At 42.4% G+C, this 24,811-nt stretch overlaps 1 protein-coding gene and 6 non-coding genes across 7 annotated transcripts; all 7 read right to left on the bottom strand.

Annotated features, from left to right (window-relative positions):
• Positions 1 to 4,463: 4,463 nt before the first annotated feature.
• TRNAY-GUA (transfer RNA tyrosine (anticodon GUA)) lies at positions 4,464 to 4,535 on the bottom strand. Its single transcript has one exon. It is a non-coding gene; the product is annotated as a tRNA-Tyr (tRNA).
• Positions 4,536 to 5,091: 556 nt separating this feature from the next.
• On the bottom strand, positions 5,092 to 5,163 carry TRNAC-GCA (transfer RNA cysteine (anticodon GCA)). The gene has a single exon. It is a non-coding gene; the product is annotated as a tRNA-Cys (tRNA).
• Positions 5,164 to 6,069: 906 nt separating this feature from the next.
• Positions 6,070 to 6,141, bottom strand: TRNAY-GUA (transfer RNA tyrosine (anticodon GUA)). Its single transcript has one exon. It is a non-coding gene; the product is annotated as a tRNA-Tyr (tRNA).
• Positions 6,142 to 6,693: 552 nt separating this feature from the next.
• TRNAC-GCA (transfer RNA cysteine (anticodon GCA)) lies at positions 6,694 to 6,765 on the bottom strand. The gene has a single exon. It is a non-coding gene; the product is annotated as a tRNA-Cys (tRNA).
• An 811-nt stretch (positions 6,766 to 7,576) lies between these two features.
• TRNAC-GCA (transfer RNA cysteine (anticodon GCA)) lies at positions 7,577 to 7,648 on the bottom strand. Its single transcript has one exon. It is a non-coding gene; the product is annotated as a tRNA-Cys (tRNA).
• A 9,762-nt stretch (positions 7,649 to 17,410) lies between these two features.
• On the bottom strand, positions 17,411 to 23,143 carry RPL23 (ribosomal protein L23). Its single transcript, XM_072111551.1, has 5 exons — positions 23,020 to 23,143; positions 21,606 to 21,689; positions 20,723 to 20,851; positions 19,407 to 19,520; positions 17,411 to 17,530 (listed from the first exon to the last, which is right to left on the bottom strand). The coding sequence occupies exons 1-5, from the start codon at positions 23,030 to 23,032 to the stop codon at positions 17,448 to 17,450; spliced, it is 423 nt and encodes a 140-aa protein (XP_071967652.1). The 5' UTR covers positions 23,033 to 23,143; the 3' UTR covers positions 17,411 to 17,447.
• LOC140066599 (small nucleolar RNA SNORA21) lies at positions 18,128 to 18,260 on the bottom strand. Its single transcript, XR_011848438.1, has one exon. It is a non-coding gene; the product is annotated as a small nucleolar RNA SNORA21 (small nucleolar RNA).
• Positions 23,144 to 24,811: the final 1,668 nt, after the last annotated feature.

The raw sequence follows: 24,811 nt of genomic DNA, 5'->3' as shown, positions 1-24,811 counted from the left end.
GCATTGCTCCTTATGGGGGTCCTCCTTTACCATTGCCTCAGTGTATGTCCCTCCTCCTTTTGATACTGGTCCTCTACAAGCACTGACGGATAAATTGGCAGCCATGCCCCCAGGCCCGTTAATATGTATAGGGGATTTTAATGCGGTGCCTGATCCATCTCTGGATCGCACCAGCGGTGTAGACCCTGCATCAACCCGATTAAATGAGTGGATAACATCCCTTAGCTTGAAAGATCTCTGGAGGGGGAAATATCCTATGGGAAAAGAGTATAACTTTTACTCCTCAGTGCATAGGACCTTTTCTTGAATAGACCTGGCTTTCGGCTCTCCTGACGTGCTCCCCATGGTTGACTCTATCTTTCACTGCCCCCGTAGTATCTCGGACCACTCCGCTTTGTTTCTCACTCTGCTGATTGGTCCTCCCTGTGACTCTCGTATTTGGCGCCTGCACCCTGCATGGCTTTCTTCTCCTACAGTGCAGATGACAATGCAGACAGAACATAACGAGTTTTGGGATACACATCATGATCACTCAGACCTATTGCTATTATGGGACTCATACAAGTCCTCTACGAGGGGGGCGATCATCTCTGGGGTGGCAGGGCATAGGAGGGTCATGGGTGATAGAGAAAGAGGGTTGAACTCTTCATTACAGGATGCTGAAAAAAGATACATAGAGAATCCCAGCGGGGACAATAAGAGGGCCTGGGCGCAGGTGCAGCGGGAGCATCTTGCACTGGCCAAGGAACGCACTAGTAAACGCCTTTTAGCTTCTGAAGCCTCAGTTTTTGAATTTGGTGACAAAAATGGTAAATTACTTGCATACCTCTCCCGGGCGGAACGACCGTGTGCATCAGTCCCATTTATAGCAGATGCGAATGGGGCCTTGGTACATGATCCAACCTGTTTAAGGAATTTTACTCTTCCCTGTACAGTCCTAGCATCTCTACCTCAGCTGCCGAGATGGACGCCTTCTTAGATGATCTTCCTCTGTGGCACTTAACCCCTGCTCAATCATCAGAACTCGACTCCCCTTTAAAAGTAGTTCTCCCGAAGCCCGGGAAAGACCCTTCTCTCCCTGACTCCTACCGCCCTATCTCTCTCCTTAACACCGACGTAAAAATCCTAGCCAAAATCTTGTCGACAAGACTGAATAAGGTGATTCTGTCATTGGTGCACCCGGACCAGACGGGTTTCATGCCCGGCAGGGGAACGGATATTAATATTCAGAGACTATTCCTGAACATAGAAGCAGCTGAGGGCTCTCCTGATCCTGGCTTTGTTCTATCACTTGACAATTGCAAGGCCTTCGACTCTGTCGAGTGGCCATATCTATGGGCCCTCCTGGCTAAAATGAGAATAGGCCCCAGATTCCTGGCCCTTGTCCAGCTTCTATATCAGGGTCCGAAAGCCAGGGTCAGAACTAACCTGAACGTGTCTGCTCCCTTCCCCATGGGCCGGGGCACCAGGCAGGGTTGTCCGTTGTCCCCGCTACTTTTTGCATTGGCCATTGAACCCCTTGCTGTGGCTATTCGCCTCTCCGCTGATATAGTTGGATTGGTACGGGGGGCGATCACAGAAAAAGTTTCTCTATACGCAGACGACACCTTAGTATACCTTGGAGATGTTGGCGCTTCCCTAGTGTCCCTTCTTTCCCTAATAGACAGATTTGGCGCCATCTCAGGCCTACGGGTAAATTGGGATGAGTCAGTCCTTTTCCCTTTATCCGGCAATACCAGTCTCAATCTCTCTGTACCCCTGCAGGTGGTATCTAGCTTTAGATATCTTGGTGTTAGGGTGTCCCACAGGGTCCAGGAATATGTTGTATTAAATATTGACCCCCTGATAGCAGACACAGAGAAACGGCTGCAAGCATGGTCCACATTACCCATATCCCTATATGGTCGCATTAATATTTTTAAAATTATTTTTCTACCAAAATTTTTATATCTACTTCACTCCTGCCTGGTACTACTCCCCAAACTACTATTTAAACGTATAGACAGTATTTTAAGATCTTTTTATTGGCAAGGGAACAGCCCACGTTTCAGTTTGGCCGTGCTGCAGGCTCCTAGATCCCGAGGTGGATTGGCGGCACCTGACCTATACCTTTTCTACCTGGCATCCCAACTTGTCTACGCGCAGTTGTGGATTGACATAGATAGGGGGAATGCAGCTACTGCTTTGGCAGGGTCTCTGATGGGGTCATATGAAGCTCTTACGAACCTTCTCTATAGGTACAAATCCCCGGCCTCAATCCCAATTCCTTTGCGCACAGTAGCAGTATGCTGTCGATGAGCTCAATTACTAGTCACCCCCACCTCTCCCCCTCCTGTGTCTCCCCGATCTCCCATTTGGTTAAACCCTTGGTCCCCACCTGGGTGGATGATGTGGGGGGCTGCAGGTGTCAAGTTCATCGGTCAATTGCTATCCTCAAACTCTGAGCTACTCTCCCTTAGTGAACTGAGGGAGAAATTTTCCCTGTCCCCCATGGCTTCCTTCCACTACTCCCAACTGAGGCACGCCTTTAAGGCCCAGTTTGGGTCCACTAAACTGACAACTGAATTCACTAAACTGGAAACCCTGCTAGGAACCCCTCATCTATCTAGAACTCTCACACAAGTGTACACTGTTCTGCAAGCACAGGGAAGGCCGGCGCCACACAGGGCGCTTTGTCTGCGCTTGCAAACGCAAACGCAGACAAAGTCGTGCCCACCGGGGCGGGCCTCGGCCCGATCGCATCGGCGTTTCTGTGGAAACGCCTGCGATCGGGAACGAGCCGCTGGTGTTTCGCGTTAAATTAAAACCGCCGATGCGATCGGGCCGAGGCCCGTACCGGTGGGCGCAAACGCAGACAAAGCGCCCTGTGTGGCGCCGGCCGAATTAGACCATTTGATCGGGCTCACGAGCGCTGGAGGGAGGATATCCCGGACCTCTCAGAAGAGGAATGGGGGGAAGTTGAGCACTCATACTTTGACTCAGTGGTGAGCGCTAGGTATTTCCTAGTGCAAACAAAATTCCTTCACAGAATTTACTACACCCTGGCAAGACTTAATCGTATGGGGGCTAAACAGGATGATAACTGCTTTAGATGTCAGGTAGCTTGTGGTTCTTTCTTACATTGTGTGTGGGCCTGTCCCAGGGTCAGTGCATTTTGGACAGAGGTGCTAACCTTCCTCAACAGTCATTTTGGCTTTGCTCATATAGCCAACCCCAAGGTTTGCCTTTTGGGAGTAATAAATGAGGTCATTGGTGGCCATTATGATAGGATCTTCTTTAGACTCGTCCTGTACTACGCTCGTAAGGTGGTGATCATGTCCTGGAAGGATCGTCACCCCCCTCCCCTGCAGAAATGGATTACGCTGGTCAACAAGGTTATCCCTCCTATTGTTTTCTTTATCTTTTTTGTGCAAGTTTTTCGCAGTTTGAGACTTTTTTGGTGCAGAATCAAGCAGTTTTGGGTCAGTTTTTAAGCAGTCCATTAAATACCGCATGTGTTTTTTGAAAACACATCAGTTTTTACAGGTTTTACCAATTATCTTACTTAAAACTGGTCAAAAATGGATGCATTTTCAAAAACTGCATGCGTCTTTTAATGGACTGCTTAAAAAACGAATCAAAAACGGGTTCAAAATGCCATGTGTGGCATCACTCTCAGTCCAAAATCAGACTTATTTTTGGGAGCTACTATTTGGGACAAAAAAATTGCACACCACAAAAAGTCGCAAAAGTGAGACTAAAAGGGTAACTCATCACATATATCACAAAGGGGAAAATTTAAGATACATTGCAAGCATTAAAGGGGTTATCCGGGTTTAAAAAATTTTTTATGGCCGGGCTGGGGAGGGCTATTTAAGCATAATAAACATGTACTTACCTCCTCCGGCGCTGCGGATGTCCCGCGCCGCGGCCCGTCTTCTCTGTCCGCCGGTTTCACTACAAGGGCGCACAGGGAGCTTCCGGCCGGCCGGATGCTCCCATGCGCACCATCTCCCAGCGCTTACAACGCTGAGAGATAGGGACGGATGGGAGGAGCCGTCCACAACGTGGACCGGAAGCTCCCTGTGTGCGACTTCCGTGCCCCTGTTTGCTTACAGGGGCACGGATCGAAGTGACCACGGCGCGGGACATCGGCGGCGCCGGAGGAGGTAAGTCCATGTTTATTATGTTAAACTATCCCACCCCAGCCAGGCCATAAAAAAAATTTTAAACCCGGATAACCCCTTTAAGTAGGACAACATCAGGAAAATTGAGAAAGTGGCAGCTGAAAATCTATGATACATGTGCCCCATTGATAAAGATATATCCATTGTTAAGCTGGTGTGGGCTCATTTGAAGTGACTTTTCCATGCAGAGGTTAGAGCACTTTTAATCTTTCATGGTTTCTCTGTGGGTGATTAATAGCATTGTTATATTCCATATTTTGAGAATCATGGAGTACCAAAGGTAAAACATAAATTAGAAGGGGGCACCCGGATTTGAACCAGGGACCTCTCAATCTACAGTCGAATGCTCTACCACTGAGCTATACCCCCTCTGATACAGTGAATTGTTTTGTGTTGTTTTTTTCTATAAAACAACCTGAAGACATTTTTCTTGATGGCACGCTTACCTGAGTGATCTGCAGTAATTCTTTGATATGAGCCTCTACTACACAGTGTGAATCGCACAGTCCCCAATAACCAATGCCACTCACAGCTATTCTTTCATGATATTACCAGCAGATTGTAATGTATTGTACTAGCTGGTTTCCATGTTGTACATCACATTGAGTAGCATGATAAATATATTCCCCATATGATCATTGTTACTATTTTACCTAAAAAAAAATGTTGGGACATTGGTAAATTTTTATGAATACTTCCTGGGCTCATACATAGTGATCATATGTGAATGGGTAACTCCATTATACAATCAGGTCAGAACGCTCCATTATAACATTACTACATTTACTACTAAGTGTTCATATGAAACTACATTTCCACACAGAGGTAAGAGCACCTTGAATCATGATTTATCTGTGAGTGACTAATGGTATTATCTTCCACAGTTTAAGAAACATGAAGTACCAAAGGTAAAATGTCACCTTCCAGGGGGCACCCGGATTTGAACCAGGGACCTCTCGATCTGCAGTCGAATGCTCTACCACTGAGCTATACCCCCATGGATATGTGTAGAATTTTCAGATTTTTTTTTCTGCTTCAAAATTTTGAAATGCTTTTTTTTTCTATTTTATGTCCTTCAACATTCAGAACCAGGTAAATTAATTAGTTACAGCATAATGCAAGTCACCTGATCCGATCCCAACTGAACATGAGTTTCACTTTAACTTCTTCACACTCAGCAATGGATATATCTGTCACTAAGCGCTGCTGCATGACGCTCAGTAGGGGGACACGTATCACTCCTATTGTTTTCTTTATCTTTCTTTGTGCAAGTTTTTCGCAGTTTGAGACTTTTTTGGTGCAGAATCAAGCAGCGTACCAGAGTTTTTGGTCCGTTTTTAAGCAGTCCATTAAATACCGCATGCGTTTTTTGAAAACACATCAGTTTTTACAGGTTTTACCAATTAACTTACTTAAAACTGGTCAAAAAACTGATGCATTTTCAAAAAAATGCATGCATTTTTTAATGGACTGCTTAAAAACGGATCAAAAACGGGTTCAAAATGCCATGTGTTGCATCACCTTCAGTCCAAAATCAGACTTACTTTTGGGAGCTACTATTTGGGACAAAAAAATTGCACAACACAAAAAGTTGCAAAAGTGAGACTAAACGGGTAACTCATCACATGTATCACAAAGGGGAAAACTTAAGATACATTGCAAGCATTAAGTAGGACGACTTCAGGAAACTTGAGAAAGTGGCAGCTGAAAAACTATGATACATGGGCCCCATTGATAAAGATATATCCATTGTTAAGCTGGTGTGGGCTCATTTGAAGTGACTTTTCCATGCAGAGGTTAGAGCACTTTTAATCTTTCATGGTTTATCTGTGGAGGACTAATAGTATTGTTATATTCCATATTTTGAGAATCATGGAGTACCAAAGGTAAAACATAAATTAGAAGGGGGCACCCGGATTTGAACCAGGGACCTCTCAATCTACAGTCGAATGCTCTACCACTGAGCTATACCCCCTACGGTACAGTGAATTGTTTGTGATTTTTTTTCTATAAAACAACCTGAAGACATTTTCTTGATGGCACGCTTACCTGAGTGATCTGCAGCAATTCTTTGATATGAGCCTCTACTACGCAGTGTGAGTCGCACAGTCCCCAATAACCAATGCCACTCACAGCTATTCTTTCATGATATTACCAGCAGATTGTAATGTATTGTACTAGCTGTTTTCCATGTTGTACATCACATTGAGTATCATGATAAATATATTTCCCATATGATCATTGTTACTATTTTACCTAAAAAAAATGTTGGGACATTGGTAAATTTTTATGAATACTTCCTGGGCTCATACATAGTGATCATATGTGAATGGGTAACTCCATTATACAATCAGGTCAGAACGCTCCATTATAACATTACTACATTTACTACTAAGTGTTCATATGAAACTACATTTCCACACGGAGGTAAGAGCACCTTGAATCATGATTTATCTGTGAGTGACTAATGGTATTATCTTCCACAGTTTAAGAAACATGAAGTACCAAAGGTAAAATGTCACCTTCCAGGGGGCACCCGGATTTGAACCAGGGACCTCTCGATCTGCAGTCGAATGCTCTACCACTGAGCTATACCCCCACTGATATTTGTAGCATTTTCAGATTTATTTTTGTGCTACAAAATTTTGGAAATGTTTTTTTCTACTTTATTTCCTTCAACAGTCTGAACCAGCTAAATAAATAACTTACAGCATAATGCAAGTCACCTGATCCGATCCCAACTGAACATGAGTTTCACTTTAACTTCTTCACACTCAGCAATGGATATATCCGCACTAAGTGCTGCTGCATGACGCTCAGTGGGGGACATGTATCACTCCTATTGCTTTCTTTATCTTTCTTTGTGTAACTTTTTGTGAGACTTTTTTGGTGCAGAATCCAGCAGTGTACCAGAGTTAGCTGCCTGCAGGATGTAATGCAGTTGCCATATTTATCTTAGAAGCCAAGATGTTTTCTTCAACTTGTGAGACTAAAATTGCCCCATTCTTGCGCCTAATAAGTCCCAAAACAGAGCATGCTAGAGCCAGACTTACTTTTGGGAGCTACTATTTGGGACAAAAAAGTCACACACCACAAAAAGTTGTAAAAGTGAGACTAAACAGGCGACTCATCACATATATCACAAAGGGGAAAAACTTAAGATACATTGCAATGATTATGTTGGACAACTGAGGAAACTTGAAAAAGTGTAAGTCGAAAATCTATGATACATGTGCCTCATTGACAGATATATCCATTGTTAAGCTGTTGTGGGTTCATTTAAAATTACTTTTCCATGCAGAGGTTACAGCACCTTTAATCTTTGATGATTTATCTGTGGAGGACTTATAGAATTGTTATATTCCAAATATTGATAATCATGGAGTACCAAAGGTAAAACATCAATAAGAAGGGGGCACCCGGATTTGAACCAGGGACCTCTCGATCTGCAGTCGAATGCTCTACCACTGAGCTATACCCCCTATAAAACCACATCTTTTTTTCTCCCCCAAAATTTTGTAAAACAGCTCAACAACATGTTTACCTGAGCTGACAGTGGAAACCCTTTACCATGAACCTCCACTACATAGGGAGAAGGAATGAGCTGGCAATGCAAGTGCACAGTCTGCTAAGAAATGTCAGTCTTATGCTCAAGGCTTTAGAGCAGTGATGGCAAACCTTTTAGAGCCTGAGTACCCAAACTTCAACCAAAAGCCACTTATTTATCGCAAAGTGCCAGCGCAGCAATTTAAGCAGTAATTTATTTCTCCTTGTTCTTTGACAACTTTCAGTCGTTCAGCCTCCTAAAGACACCAACAAAGTTGAAAGGAGGAGGGCAAATTTGCCTATAGTTGTAGGAAGATTCTGCAGGAAGATTCTTTGAGTCCTGTCTGGTGAACTTCATGCTGGGGTGATGGCCGGGTGCCCACCGAGAGGGCTCCGAGTGCCGCCTCTGGCACCAGTGCCATAGGTTCGCCACCACTGCTTTAGAGTCTGTAAGCTGAACTTAAGAATTTCCCTAACTCCGACTCCCAAATACATGAGGCATGTCTCAAGTAATAAATGTACTTTTTATTACCATTATGATACAATAACCAAGTTATTTAGAAAAAACTCAAAACATATTTATTGGAATACAGCCTTACAACTGTAACTTAAAATAAATTATACACTATATGGGGAAAAAAAAACAGTTTTAAACCAAAATGGACTGAATAATATTTGTTTAGTGAGTCTACAAATATGTTATTAGAAACATGATCTTATCTAACTTTAGTCTGACCTAATTATTTTAAAGGGGTTTTCCCACAAAGACAAGATTCTTACATATACACAGGATTACAAAATAACACATTCTCTAATTCACTGTTATTAACAAAAATACAGCATTTCACAGATATAATTCAAACCTTTCTCTATCAGTCTAGGTGTCCTGTTTGGCTAAAGCCCAAACCGCCTATAATTATTATAATCCACTACTGTTAAAATGCACTCCTCTTACCTCTTTAGTTTTGTTTCCAGTTCCTTGGGAACACTGGAGAACGCTGTCGGTATGGATCGTTGGTCCCTAAAGAATGTTGCTCAGCTTCAGAGGTCCCCTTGGGTATCATTTTTGCCAGTGGAGGCAGTGGCATAACAAGACCCCAGTGGGCCCAGGTTCAAACTTAGAATCGGGGCCCCCATATTGCAGAAATAATATTATTATATTGCAGCAATGAATACATCATATACATAAACATATACCAGCTGGGAATATACAGCATATTACTACATACTGTCAAGGGCTGCCATAGACATCACTCACTGTATAACTTAGATGTAGCTCTGGCATTCTACCTGTGATCTGTCCTGCTCTTCATCTTGGTGGCTCCTCACAGATGACAATTCTTCTCCATCAGTTACCGAACTTTGATAACTTCTCCCAGGACGTATTGGTATAGAATTCACCACAAGACGTCTTCAGCTCTGTGTACGTCCAAACTGCATCCCTAGAAACACCGCAGTCACTTACAGTATAATGTCACATGGATTGTAATTTATATACGGCCCCCACAAATGATTATACAGCAACAACATCCTCTTATTAATGAATGTTTATTTCCATTCATTAATATTTAGCAAACCAGAACCCCAATTAATTTATATATAACCCTGCCCCCATAATTAAAATAGCGGAGAAGACTCCCTCAGCAGTGCCATAGTAATTAATAAGTACCATAGGAGCTCTTACTAGGTTATTAAGTTAATTTAGCTAATAAATATGCTGTTCAGCAGCCCCCAGTTATATATATACACTCACCGGCCACTTTATTAGGTACACCTGTCCAACTGCTCGTTAACACTTAATTTCTAATCAGCCAATCACATGGTGGCAACTCAGTGCATTTAGGCATGTAGACATGGTCAAGACAATCTCCTGCAGTTCAAACCAAGCATCAGTATGGGGAAGAAAGGTGATTTGAGTGCCTTTGAACGTGGCATGGTTGTTGGTGCCAGAAGGGCTGGTCTGAGTATTTCAGAAACTGCTGATCTACTGGGATTTTCACGCACAACCATCTCTAGGGTTTACAGAGAATGGTCCGAAAAAAAAAAACATCCAGTGAGCGGCAGTTCTGTGGGCGGAAATGCCTTGTTGATGCCAGAGGTCAGAGGAGAATGGGCAGACTGGTTCGAGCTGATAGAAAGACAACAGTGACTCAAATCGACACCCGTTACAACCAAGGTAGGCAGAAGAGCATCTCTGAAAGCACAGTACGTCGAACTTTGAGGCAAATGGGCTACAGCAGCAGAAGACCACACCGGGTGCCACTCCTTTCAGCTAAGAACAGGAAACTGAGGCTACAACTTGCACAAGCTCATCGAAATTGGACAGTAGAAGATTGGAAAAATGTTGCCTGGTCTGATGAGTGTCGATTTCTGCTGCAACATTCGGATGGTAGGGTCAGAATTTGGCGTCAACAATATGAAAGCATGGATCCACCCAGCCTTGTATCAACGGTTCAGGCTGGTGGTGGTGGTGTCATGGTGTGGGGAATATTTTCTTGGCACTCTTTGGGCCCCATGGTACCAATTGAGCATCGTTGCAACGCCACAGCCTACCTGAGTATTGTTGCTGACCATGTCCATCCCTTTATGACCACAATGTACCCAACATCTGATGGCTACTTTCAGCAGGATAATGCGCCATGTCATAAAGCTGGAATCATCTCAGACTGGTTTCTTGAACATGACAATGAGTTCACTGTACTCAAATGGCCTCCACCAGATCACCAGATCTCAATCCAATAGAGCATCTCTGGGATGTGGTGGAATGGGAGAGTCGCATCATGGATGTGCAGCCGACAAATCTGCGGCAACTGTGTGATGCCATCATGTCAATATAGACCAAAATCTCTGAGGAATGCTTCCAGCACCTTGTTGAATCTATGCCACGAAGAATTGAGGCAGTTCTGAAGGCAAAAGGGGGTCCAACCCGTTACTAGCATGGTGTACCTAATAAAGTGGCCGGTGAGTGTGTATATATATGTATGGCAGCCTCCAATTGTCCAGTAATCTTCTATTATTATATGGTCCGGTAGACCAGATACTGTCCAGGGGCACATTCCCCTCGGCACCTAATAATATACTGTTCGGGAGCCCCCCCCCCTAATATATACTGTCCAAGAGTCCCCCACCCCCCTAATAATATACTGTCCAGGAAGCTTCCCTGCGACTTCTGATCTTCACTGAAGGAGCAAGGCACATCTCCGCACACATAGTTGCATATAGTTTATCACGCGGTAGTGTGATGATGTCACCACGTCGGCAACGTTTCATATAGCGAACACAGGCAGGCAAAGCGTGGTGACATGCCTGCTTGTGTTGCTGAATCAATGCTATATGTGTCTCATTGACACACATAGAATTGGTTCGCTATCATTTCTCTTACACCTCTTGTTGGTCTCTTCGGTCCATGGACTAAGACCTCATAGGAGAGGCAGCCCTGGCCGCTAAGCAAGAAGGTCTCCCGGAATTATCTTCCGAGTCATCCAACTCTTATTCTTCTCCTTCTTCCTCCTGTAATTCCAATAGGATAAGTTCCACTCTTGAGGTTGAAGAGTAAACAGGAGCTGACGCAGATGGCAGACGTTGGTTAACGGCAGATGGCAGACGTTGGTTAACAGCAGCATTCACTTCTTTCTTAATGATGCTAGTAAGATTAGTGATTAAAGACGGAGACTCTTCTGAAAATTGTAGAAACCAGGAAGCCTTGGAATCAGAAGTTTTGAAGCTGCTGCAGAAGGAAGTGTTAGTTCCAGTCCCATCAGATAAGCAGTAAAAGGGTTTATACTCTTCAATATTTCTTATAAAGAAACTAAACGGTACGTTCAGAGTGATCTTCAGTCTAAAGCAAATCTCAATTCTTGCTCAATGTTCATCCAGGAGAAAGACCACTTCTTGCAAGGCTGGACCTATGCGATGCTTATTATCTTGTACCAATACACACAGACTATAAGAGGTATTTGAGAATTGCAGTTCAGTTACAAGGTCGTATCCAGCATTTCCAATTTCAAGCAATGCCGCTTGGCCAAAGTTTATAGCCAAAGTTTTGGATTATAGTCATCTGAGGGGAATCCAAGTAGTCCCTTACTTGGACAACCTGGATTTCTGCTCCAACAGAAGATTTATTTCTGAGGCTTCTGGGTTAGGCTGGCTAGTCAATCAGGAGAAATCCAATCTTTCAAAGGAAGTTTTAACTAGGCATTACTTAGATAGGGTGCTAATGAAATGTTTTGTCCCTTTGAGATTCAATCTCTGTTTTTGTTCACAGGAATTGTGTCATACCGGGAAGTCATAAAGTTCCTGGGTCTGTTAACATCCACTATCCCGGCATTTCCGTGGGACAGGTACACACCACAACAGGTAAAGAATTCACTATGTTGGTGGAGAATCCACAAGAACCTCCAGGAAGGAGTGTCAAGAAGACCGGCTGCACCAGTTACTATTACAAGAGATGCCAGTAGATATGATGGTGCAGGGGGTTTGGGACCAAGTCTGGAGTTCAGCTTCCTCTAATGCTAGGGAGTTATATGCAGTGCTTTAGGCCTTAACAGCATTTACTCCATTGATGAAGGACAGACATGTAAAAGTTTATTCCAACAATGTATCAGCGGTTATGTATGTGAACAAGCAGGGATGTACCAAGAGTTGAATATTAATTGGAATGGCCAAAGATATTTTTTTCATTGCTCACAGAGGAATTTAAAATCAATAAACGCTGTCCATCTAAAAGGATGTGACTATCAGGTGGTAGACTTCTTCAGAAGGAAGTCCTTAAAAGGAAAATGGGGACTAAAAAATAAAAATAATAATAATAATTCTTTATTTGTATAGCGCACACAAATTATGCAGCGCTACACAAGAAAGAAGTTTTCCAGTCCTTAGTGGAGAGATGGACATATTTGCCTTGAATATAAACCACCAAGATCATCAGTTTCTCTTCTTGTCTCGGGCAGACTCCTCATGTGGGGTAGATGCCTTGAGTACGCCTTTCCTACTTGTTCTCTTGTCTAAAGGGTGATATCCAGAATAAGGGAGTCCCAGTGCTAAGTTATCCTGTTAGCTCTGCTCGGGCTGAGAAGGTCCTAGTTCCCCCTTCTGATGGATAAAGGAGACTTCTTGGAACTTCCTCAGTTTCAAAATCTTCGGTCCCAAGGTGCAATTCCTCATCCAAACATCAGTCAGCTGCTTCTGTCAGTGCGGAGGTGCATTTAATCCCTAGTTTTCTAGTTCACGATATGCAATATTAAACACCATCACAAGGAAGAGCAATTTGTTACACAGAAAACCCTCATACAGCTGTGTACAATTTTAAACATTATGGAATTTTGAAAGCAGGGAATGAAAAATGGAAATGTTAAAATGTCTACGTCCATAAAGGGGTTTTCCCATGGAAGAAAGTTCTCAAATTTTAATTCTCTAGTGATGCTTACACAATAAAGATCATTTTTAACCCCCTCACACATTATGATACCTCTCTGCTATGAGATACTGTGTGCTGACAAAGTGGTTAGATTATCAAGGTACAGGGTTTATCTACTCTTTCATTGAGCTTCTGATCATTCACTAGTATATGACACACAGATCAGAGATGATGATATCCATGAGATGTATATTATACACAATGACACTCTTAGCTCTACTACATCTGAACTATAACAAACACTATCAGCTCTGCTATATGCATCCCTTCCCTGCTATATAGATCTTATCTGTCTGTAGCTTGTAGATTTAGGCTATATTCACACTGCCGTTGCCCGCCCGTACCGTACCGGGCAACGGCAGTGCACGGGGTGAGGAGGAGGAGCCCAGCTCACACCCGTCCCTCTCCATAGGAAGTAATGGCGCACGGCGCCGTACTACGGGTAAAGATAGGACAGGTCCTATCTTTTTCCCGGGTACGGAGCGGTACAGTGCGCCGTGCGCCCATTGCCGTCTATGGAGGACGTATATCGGCTGTATATACGTCGACCGTAGATATGTCCTCCATACGTTAGTGTGAATGTAGCCTTAGTCTCCTGCTCCTTGCAGGAAGGAAATGTTCATGTGAGCGTCTATCTGTGTGTGTGAGCTCGTCTTGGAATGCAAGGGTGGGGGTCGCTGCAGAGAGCAGACAGGAGAAGCTATTCATGAGAAGAACCTGCCTGGCCCAACCATAGTCAGAAGATTGAGGGTCGGATCCAGGGGCAACCAAAATTGTGTACACCAGGACTGACGAGACAGGTTGGAATTATATCTGTGAAATGCTGTATTTTTGTTAATAACAGTGAATTAGAGAATGTGTTATTTTGTTATTCTGAGTATATTTAATAATCTTGTCTTCATGGGAACACCCCTTTAAGGGGTTAATTTATCTACAGCATACACAAGAGTTTAGGGCTTCTGATCTACTGTTTATACAACGAATAAGGGCAAAGCAGTAAGCAAGGCCAATAAAGCCTGAGCTGACCACTTATCTCTGTTATCAAGAAAGAGACATTCGGGTTACAGCCATGGCTGCTTCTCATGCAAAACAAGCTGCAGTTTCCCTAGAACATATCTGTAGAGCAGCAACCTGGGCTAGCCCCAACACATGTATCAGACACTACAAGCTAGATGTAGGCTGGAATTAGGACTTGTCTTTTGGACATAAGGCCCTTTCCTCTGTTGTCCGTGTGCTGCTGTGAAGGCGGGGGAATAAATGGGATTTCCCTCGTAGCCTCCACAGCTGTATAGTTTTAGGTCCATCCCTATGTTTTGTTTTTTTTTAATGGTTTTTGTATTGAGTGTACTTTGTCTGCAATATGCTCATATAGTCTGATATAAATAAAAACATTTTTTTTTTGTATTGTAGAAGGTTCTCTGTAATTAACCCCTTCAGGTGCCAGTTTGTAGATTAAGGCTCTGCCTCTTTTTTTTTTGTAATCTTACATGTGTCACTTTATATGGTTCTAACTTTTGAATATTTAAACTTACCAAAATGATTTTGAGACTTTTTTTTCCCAAGACATATTGTACTCCATGTTAGTGTGAAATTTTGGTTAGTTTATTTAAAATAAAACTTAAATTTGCCCAATTCTTTAATAATTTGTCATCTGCAAAATTAATTGCTATTGAGACTTAGTTTTACCACCGAAATGAGCTACTTACTAACATTTCCCGTATCTCAACTTTTTCATTTTTTTTTTTTAAAGTCCTGTTATTTTTATACTTTTTAGGAGGGTAGACAGCTTACAGATCGAAGAGATTGAAATTTTTGGAATCATTTTTTTAATGGGTTTAAAAAATAAATTATTGGACCTCCCTAGCCTCCCACCCCCTTTTCACATTTTCAAAAGTACACCTTTCACAAAAAGACAGTGTTTGGAACCAAAGATCTCAAAATTTTGACTCATCAAACCAAACAGATTTCTATTGGTCTAATGTCCACTCCTTGTGTTCTTGAGCCCAAACAAGTCTCTTGTGCTTGTTGCCTGTCCTTAGCAGTGGTTTCCTGGCAGCTATTTTACCATGAAGGCTGCTGCACATGTGGCACTGACCTGGTCTATAATCTGAGCTGCTGTTAACCTGTGATTTCTGAGGCTGGTGACTGGGATGAACTCAGCAGCAGAGGGGACTCTTTCCTGGGTTGGTCCTCATGTCAGCCATGGTTTTTGCATCTGCATTTGGGGACACTTTCACAGTTTTCTCAATTCTTCTGACCGACCTTCATTTCTTATAGTAATGATGTCCACTCTTTTTTTATTTACTTACAAATTGTATCATGGCGGGAAAAAGTGTAGAACGATCAGCTGTGTATCCACCTGTGTGCACAACACAACTGATAGTCCCAACACCATTTAAAAGGCAAGAAATCCCACTTATTAAACCTGACTTGTAATGTGAAAACCATTTCAGGCAACTACCTCTTAAAGCTCATCCAGAGAATGCGAAGAGTGTGCAAAGCAGTAATCAAAGCATAAGGTGGCTACTTTGAAGAATCTAGAATACAAGACATTTTTAGTTGTTTCACTTTTTAGGTATAGAATTCCATGTTTAATAGTCAGAAAAATACATAACTCTTTGAATGGGAAGGTGTGTCCAACTTTTGGTCTGTACTATATATCCACCACAGACCATGAAGGAGTTATGTTCTTCAGTAATGTTGCCTATACCAAGGTGTGTGGGTGGGTGTGTGTGTGTGTGTGTGTAGGGAAGAGACCACTCCTAGTGTCACTAACAGTGGGAAATCCAGTTACTGCTGCATGTTCCTGGACAGTCTTCAGTATGAAGTAGTATGTCTTGTAATGGAGGTCACTCTGCATATTGTATGGAGGAATAGCCTGCCACATACTGTATAGTCTATTACAATGTGACAGGTTGTGCACAGCATTGCCATCAATTATAAACCCCTTCTCCCAGTCTACCTTCCATTGCAGGTCATGCTCACTGATGGGACAATCTTTATTTAGCAACATTAAATTCTGTAGCACTTTACAAAGGGACATGTTCTGTACTTCAAGATATAAATAGGGCAGTGCATTAAAATGATGTAATATACAGACATGGAGAAAGTTTGCTCCTCACATGCTGATGCACCATTAAGCACAGTAGCCAGTCACATTCTTGCAGTTTTATGATAGATGAAGTGAAACAAAAACATCAATCTGATTGTCCTATATTACATGTATAAATCATTTTATACTTTTCTAACTTCTGTCTGTGGTTACATGCTGGGAGTTTTAGTACAAACAGTATAACACCACCCTAAAGCATGCAAATCCAAAAAAAAGATTCTTCATCCCCTATGACAATTGAACAATACACTTCTACAGCAGAAGTGTGACTGCATGGGCTGAACAGAGTTTGGATAGAACCAGTATCCCGCCACTGTCCTGTTTAGTCACTTGATAGCCAGGAAGTCTAAAGGCAATGCACTTGCTGCATGAGACCAAACATTCAGCTACCCAATTGGTCAGGAAGAGTCCAAAAGCCTGTGCTGTAAATGTTACAGAACATTATTTACTGACCCTTGAGTCTCAATATCACAACTGTAAATGCTTGGTGGGAATCTTAACTTATTGTGTGCTTTATTTTACTCTGCGCTGCAACACAGTATATGCTGCATGTATTGTATTGTAATTTGCAAGCCCCTTGAGTTTGATGCAGCTGTAATGACTGCAATGTTTGACGCAATCAGTTTTTACGAGAAGTTTTGTTAAATTAATAGAGGAAAGACGGGAACTGAGCGGGTGAATTTGATTTTGAAGGGGAAACCTGTTCAAATTTCTCACCTGTTAAATTAACAAAACTGCACCTTAAAGCCGATTGCGATGAAAAAGTTATAAGGTGCTGTGAGAACACAGCGTGAAAGTGGGCATCCATAACCATTAAAGGGGTTGTCTGGTGGTTGATAAAGATGGCAGATAAAGCCTCTGAATTGATGCTACACTTCCAAATGTTGAAGATTTTTTTTTAATAATAAATGAACAGGAACATACAAGGCAATGCTGGACACAATATTACTTCCTAATGGTGCCATTGGTATTTTAAAAGCTGGCGACAGGTTCCCTTTAAGTTCAAGGTTGTTAACAATTTGAAGTACTTTAATATCACCTTCTGGGATTTCATTTAGCAGGATATTACTTAATTTACTTCTGTCTATAAGGTGAACACTGCACCATTTCTCACCAATTGCTACAATCTTCACCATCTTTCATAACAAAAGACTTGTTGGTACAACCAGATTTTGTTAGTTTATTTTATTATACAAAGGAGGTCCGATCATGCAATGCTTCCTGCATTGGATGCAATCCTGGGCCACAAGTCAGCGCACTCCTTTGCTACAGGGCCTGTGATAGCTGAACCTGAAAAACAAAACCAAAAGCATGAGATTTATGGGGAGTAAACTTGGATTCCTAGCCGTTTAGTATTCAGGTATGCTTTATCAGAATTTTTACTCCCTGCCCCTTTACACCACAGCTGTATGAAGGCATGTTGCCAGTTTTGGTATCCCACACTTACAGCTCAACATGTCCTGCGATTGCAGAGGTAAATGGCAGCGGGGAGTTCAGCGACTTGAGGCTGCTCAGATCCACACCACATATTGATGCAAAGGTCTGTACAACTCATTTCACATGTGCCCGAGGTTCAGAGCAAGCACAGTGAAAGGAAGTGTACCAACCTTGGCTCTATAAGAAGCAAACCGCATGTGTTGGTGGCCTGAACAGAACACAATGCATCAAACCAAAACCATTACCCTTGAGAAACTCAAATATTAAACAAAATGCACAACCAATTCCTAGCTGCACGACTGCATACTAGCAGTTTTCCCAAACCTACTGGCTGCTCCCCTTTAAGATTACCAGGGTTGTTAAAATTCAAATAAAGGAGCACAGGAGTCATCTTTGGCATTTGATGCATTAAACCACCATCACTACAAGCCATTTGCACAAGAAAACATTAAATGTAACATCACGGATTGAAGTAGTACAGCACATGGGGCTGCCCCTTCACCCAATAGTAATGTTTTAATCTCCTCTTCCACGACAACTCAATATGCCACTGTATAGACACATCAAGTGCTTTAAGAAGAGGTGTTAAATCCCACAGCTCCATAGTACATTTAAAGTTGTAGGAATTAACCAAATGACCATTTGAGGGACAAATACAAGAGGTTTTAAAGACCTGCTGTTGTACCGGAGTCAATTTCAAAGTAGAAAAATTGCATGTCACCAGCAAGTTGGAACTACTCACAGGACCGACTGCTTTGTTGCTTAATAGGGTTGTATCAGACAAATTTTCTGTACAATAAGTGATTAAATAATTGAATCAGGTGGTTATCAGACACTGTCCATTCAAATCATTGTTCCATAAATACAGAGGCCCAATTGTAAACGGAACAAAACATCTTCATGAATTTGCCTAGAGTTTGCATTCACTGATATCTTACCGTCCTCATGAAAAGACAGTCACTTATAAAACCAGTTTATGTAAAGAGTAGCGATAATTTTTTTTAGATTTGAAGCACTGTTCCTCTTACCCAAGTATAATTTCTTTTAAGGAATTTGCATGTTTATCTGTGGACAGGCTATACAGTGGTTACAGTGTATACAGCATGTGTACCACTTGTAACTGTGCTAGGGTGCATTCAATTTCATGATTTAGGTGTCCATCACATACAGTGAAAGACATTTATCACAGATGTGATGCTGGGCAACTCCAACTAGCATGCTAGGGTATGGAGTGGCTTGTAATATAATAGAAGCATAAACCAGAGTATACCCTACAGTTTACGTAACCAACCCTTATAGTAAAGATGCATATGTTGAGGAAAATCTGCAGCATAATAAACTAGCATTAAAGTGAATTATTTAGGGAAATTAGCAGTTTTTTTTCTCCTGCGCAGAAATTGTTAATCAATGTGGGAAATAAAATTATCATGAGTTTTGCAAGCCATTTTTTTTTTTTTTTTTACTGACGACAATGGGCATGTGAAAATCCATATCAAATCTTCACCATTAAGCATCAAGAACACTACAAATAACATGTATTTGATGCCAGTTTTTTGTGGATTTCCCCCCATAGGATACAATGCTACTGTATTACTTTATAGATTTGACTCCGAGCATATCCACATGCCCTATGTTACATGTGCAGATTATTCCCTTTAAGTTTTATTGGGGTACAGCCATTGAGGCCACATAGTATCAAGCAAGCCAACTAGGTGTGTGCACAACATACCTTTCATTTCACCCTTATTGTTCACAATAACCCCTGCATTGTCTTCAAAATATAAGAACACCCCGTCTTTTCTCCGATAGGATTTTCGTTGTCGTATTACCACTGCTGGATGCACTGCAATGAGATTAGAAAAATTTCAATATAGTAAATGAAATACCACCATCTAAAATTATTACCAATACATGAGCTTCCATGCAGCAACTTTTAGAAGTGGATGAGAAAATCATAAGGGGCATCTACTTTAAACTCTTAACCCTTGTTTTTGAGTGTGTTCCCTCCACACCTTCAAAAATAGACTATTTTTTTAATTTACAGAGTGGTACGATGCCTCGTTTTAAGCATAAATTGCATTTCCTAGGGTCAGTAGTTAATATTGCACAATTCCAAATACACTGCAATTGACAAAAATTGCAGTGCAGCACCATTTCATTGTGGGCTTTGTTTTTACAGCTTTCACTGTGCTCCAAATTACATCTCTCCTCTTTGGGTTAGGATGATAACATGGAATACCAAATTTATAGGTTTTATTGCGTGTGAATAGATAAATAAAACCTTGTGTACAAAAAACCCTTCATTTTTCTCTATTCTGAGGCCAATAACTTTCAAACTTCTGTGTACAGCACTGTGAGGTGTCATTTTTTGCAACAAATTAGGTTTTCATTGCTACCATTTGAGAGACTGTTCAACCTTTAGATTACTTTTTATTCCATGTGTTGTAAAAATGGCAAAAAGCATTATTTTGGACATTTGGGTGTCATTTTCAGTTAAGGAAGTTCATAACGGGCAACAACTTGTTTCATATTTTGATAAATCGAGCAATTCGAGACTATTTAACAGCCAATCTGGCAAACCAACACCAGGCAACTAGCCATGGATAAGATCGGCCAGGGTCAGGCGGCTGGCCGTGACAATTGGGTCCCCTCATTTCTATCCACAAACAGTTGGGGACTGACAAAGACCGGGTGCACCAATATGCCACGGGGTGGACTGTCACATTACGGATTGAAGTAGTACAGCACATGTCGCTGCCCCTTCACCCAACCATAATGTTTTCATCTCCTCTCCCTAGACTACTTACTATGTCACTGTACAGACACAACAAGCGCTTAAAAAGAGGGTAAAGCAAGCGGGCACCTGTATCCTAAAATGGAAAGGATATTGGGCATTGTGGTGGACGTGGTGTAAAGAGGGATATAATCACAATTACTGGAAGTTTGATAGTAATTGTGAGTATTTCAGGGCCTGTACACAAGAAAACTTATGTGCAAGTACAGATAAGGGTCTTCCATAGTGTGTATGTAATAAACGAAACTCACCCTTTTTTCTTAGTTCAGGCTTTCCTTTTTTAACTGTGGCCATAACCATGTCACCTACACCAGCAGCTGGCAGTCTGTTTAGGCGACCTTTGATTCCCTTGACAGAGATGATATACAGGTTCTTGGCACCTAATAATAATGTACAGTTAAAGAAACCATAATTATAGCCATTTCTGAACTACAAGATTGAAGACCATATACAATAATGAGCCTGACAAATTCAATTTTAGGCACCTAACCCTAGATCAGTGGTGGCGAACCTACGGCACAGGTGCCAGAGGTGACACTGAGCCCTCTCGGGGCACCCAGGCCATCACCCCAATACAGTTTGCCAGACAAAGCCTTCTCCTGCAGTCAAAGGAAGACCAGAATGCCCCACCCTATGTTCTTTTATAAAGTGTCACATCCTAGGCTGACTGACTACAGTAGTAGTGGAAGGTGTCGACAGAGCTGGATTATAGAAGCACCTGCTCCGGGCCCCATGATTTTCCATGTTTATAAGATGGAAGCTACAATCATAATCTCAATTTCTCCACTTAGAGTATTGGTATCCTCAAGACACTCAAAAGGTTTGCCATCACTGTCCTAGATGGACATGGTTGTCTGAAGAGCCCCTTTTCAAATACAGACAGCACTGGAAACTAGCTGAAGCCGGGCTACTAAGAAATGTTACATTACTTATTGAAGTAGTACAGCACATGTGGCTGCCCCTTCACCCAAAATAATGTATTAATTTCCTCTTCCGCGACAACTCACTATGCCACTGTATAGACACAGCAAGTGCTTTAGGAAGAGGATAGATAACAAAGACATGACCATGTCTGTAAGAGACTCCCATTCTATTGGAAGACAACATGAACAAGCATATTCCATCCATAGTTACCTGTGTTATCAGCACAGTTGATGACTGCGCCCACGGGGAGACCGAGGGAGATGCGAAACTTCGCACCAGAAGAACCTCCACGTCCTGCAAGTAGAATGATAACATTTAGTACATATATAACAAAACATGTCCCATTTACTACTAAAGACAACTATTACAATTCATAACAAAGGGATAGTCCCAAAGAGATGACTGCACCGGTCAATCACTACAAGACTAATGGAAATAGAGTCCTGTATTTTAGATACAACTCTGGAGTAAATGGGAACCCATAACCCTTGTGGTCAATTATAGTTCCATTGTCAGAATCTATCACCTACCTAGTTGAGTGGTTACACTACAGATGAAGACACTCCTGTTAAGTGTTGTAACAGTGCCGGATAGACACGGCTTCCAGCTAAAGTTGTTTTATACTTTGAGGCCTCCATGGAATCTACTGGGGAGGGCAAAAATCTTCCATATCTTCGAGGAACTGCAGAGCAAGAAGGATATGTGGGCTTGATGAGCGGACCCGATGGTCGGGTTCAGCCGCCTGATCCAGACGGGTTGCTGACCGAACAGCCATTCTGGCAAACCAACACCCCAAGCAACTAGCCATGGTTAAGATTGGCCAGGGTCAGGCGGCTGGCCGTGACAATTGGGTCCCCTCATTTCTATCCACAAACAGTTGGGGACTGACAAAGACAGGGTGCACCAATATGCCACGGGATGGACTGTCACATTACGGATTGAAGTAGTACAGCACATGTCGCTGCCCCTTCACCAAACCATAATGTTTTCATCTCCTCTCCCTAGACTACTTACTATGTCACTGTACAGACACAACAAGCGCTTAAGAAGAGGGTAAAGCAAGCGGGCACCTGTCTCCTAACATGGAAAGGATATTGGGCATTGGGAAACAACCATCTGGGCACTAGTGTAATGGCAGAATCATCAGGGGCTGCTCATGTGCCACTGGAGGAGACCTGGCAGATGCAGGCCCAGTTACCCACTGCTAAGGTACAAAAATGGATCTCATAGCATGGCAGCCCCATGTGAGGTGGTACATTATATAGGAGACTAGTGATGTGCCCACAGGCAATATGTATAGATCCCTATATGCCCAGGATTGCACAGCGCGGCCCTGCTCTCAGGGCGCCATAAGCGCAGGATCAATCACATTACATGCGGCGGCAGATACTACTTACATACAGCGACCTCTCAGACATGGCTTTGCAGGCCTCCGTACTGTCCTCCATTACCATCACCGCCTCATAATGTCTGTCTAGCCTCTCCTCGCCCTCTACCCATCACCATATGTGCGGCACACAGCGGGGAACCGTGTACAGAGGGCGACAGGCCACATCCGAAGCCAAGACATGACTCTTTACTAGAAGATGGAGGCGGATTAGACTACGACACTCGAAGCCCTTACCTCTCTTAGACATCTTGGTTCCCGGAAAGAGAGAGCAGGCCGCAAAGGATGCCGGGATATAGCGGCAGCCACAGAGCGAGCTGGGCGGGCGTGTCACGTGACGCGTGGTTGGCGGCCCTCATTTCACGTACTTGCCAATCTTCCTGTTCAGTATGAACCTATGACAAACCTTCCTGGGTTGTCAAACATTGAAGACGGAAATGTTTCAGGCAGTTTATAATTCTGAGTGGCCGAGATTTATTATTCTGGCTCAGTTTTGCTGAGAAGAACATCTTTGGACCATCTGGTACACCATGTAAATACATAAGGCAAACTGCACTTAGAACAGTTTGCCTCATTTTTAATAACTCTGGGCCAGTGTTTGTAAGATATAGCTCCTAAGCCAGTGGCTACTAAATAGATTGAAATGGCAGAACTAGTGTTGTACCTTCTATTGTTTCATCAACCATGTTAACCCTTTCAGGACCTGGCCCTTTTTTGTTTTTTCATTTTTCACTCCCCGTGATCAAAAATCCATAACTTTTTTATTTTTCCATGTCCAGAGCTTAGTGACAACTTGTTTTCTGCGTAACAAATTACACTTCATAGAGATGGTATTTATTATTCCATGCTGTGTACTGGGAAGCGGGAAAAAAATTCCAAATGCAGTGAAATTGGTAAAAAATGCATTTGTGCCGTTTTCTTGTGGGCTTGGATCTTACGGATTTCACTGTGCACCCCAAATGACATGTCTACTTTATTCTTTGGGTCGGTACGATTACGGGGATAACACATTTATATAGGTTTTATAATGGTTTCATACATTTAAAAAAATTTAAACCTCCTGTACAAAAATTTTTTGGGGATTTTGCTATCTTCTGGCACTAATAACTTTTTTATACTTTGGTGTACAGAGCTGTGGGTGGTGTCGTTTTTTTGCAGATTTTGATGACATTTACAATGTTAATTTTAGGACTGTACGACCTTGTGATCAGTTTTTATAGAATTTTTAAATTTTTTTTTTAATTACAAAGAAGTGCCATTTTCGACTTGGGGCGCGATTTTCTGTTACGGGATTAAACGCAGTGAAAAAACGTTATCATAATTTGATAGATCGGCATTTTCGGACGCGGCGATACCTAATGTGTTTATGATTTTTACTATTTATTTCTATTTATATCAGTTCTAGGCAAAGAGGGGTGATTTGAGTTTTTAGGGTTTTTTATTATAATTTTTTTTTTAAACCCTAGGTTGTCTGTACGATCCTATCACATACTGCCATACTACAGTATGGCAGTATATGGGGATTTTACTCCTCATACATTACAAAGTGCTGATAGCACATTGTAATGCATGGGCTAACCCGAAGTAGCCTCGGGTCTTCGTGAGACCCAAGGCTACCATGGCGACGGATCGCCGCTCCCCGATGACGTCTTTTTGAAGCCACTGGCAGCTTTGCCGGCGGCGATCAGTGGGAAAACACCCGCGATTGGTGCTGACACCGATCGCGGGTGTTACCGGTAAGCCTTTGCTGCAATATGCAGCAAAAACTTACCGGCTATGGAGAGGGCTCAGCGCGTTAGCCCTCTCCATGCACCCGCGGCCGATTCGTCACATGCTATTACATCACGGGTCGTGAACGGGTTAAAGGAAATTTACCACAGAGTATAACCAAAATAAAGTGAACATACTCACCTGCTCAGGGTGATGCCACATGTGGCATTTTGAATGTGTTTTTGGCCCGTTTTTAAACAGTCCGTCAAAAAACGCATGCGTTAAAAAACACATGGTTTTTGAAAACGCATGTGTTTTT

Source organism: Engystomops pustulosus, chromosome 6 (genome assembly GCF_040894005.1).
Source record: "Engystomops pustulosus chromosome 6, aEngPut4.maternal, whole genome shotgun sequence".
NCBI classification, from domain to species: domain Eukaryota; kingdom Metazoa; phylum Chordata; class Amphibia; order Anura; family Leptodactylidae; genus Engystomops; species Engystomops pustulosus.
This window is presented reverse-complemented; position numbering and strand designations above follow the sequence as displayed.

Coding starts and splice junctions, on each gene's coding strand:
- RPL23 (XM_072111551.1), bottom strand. Junction 19,521..20,722: donor GCCTGAACTAAGAAAAAAGG/GTGAGTTTCGTT, acceptor ATCTCATTGCAG/TGCATCCAGCAGTGGTAATA. Junction 17,531..19,406: donor CAATAAGGGTGAAATGAAAG/GTATGTTGTGCA, acceptor TTTGTTTTTCAG/GTTCAGCTATCACAGGCCCT.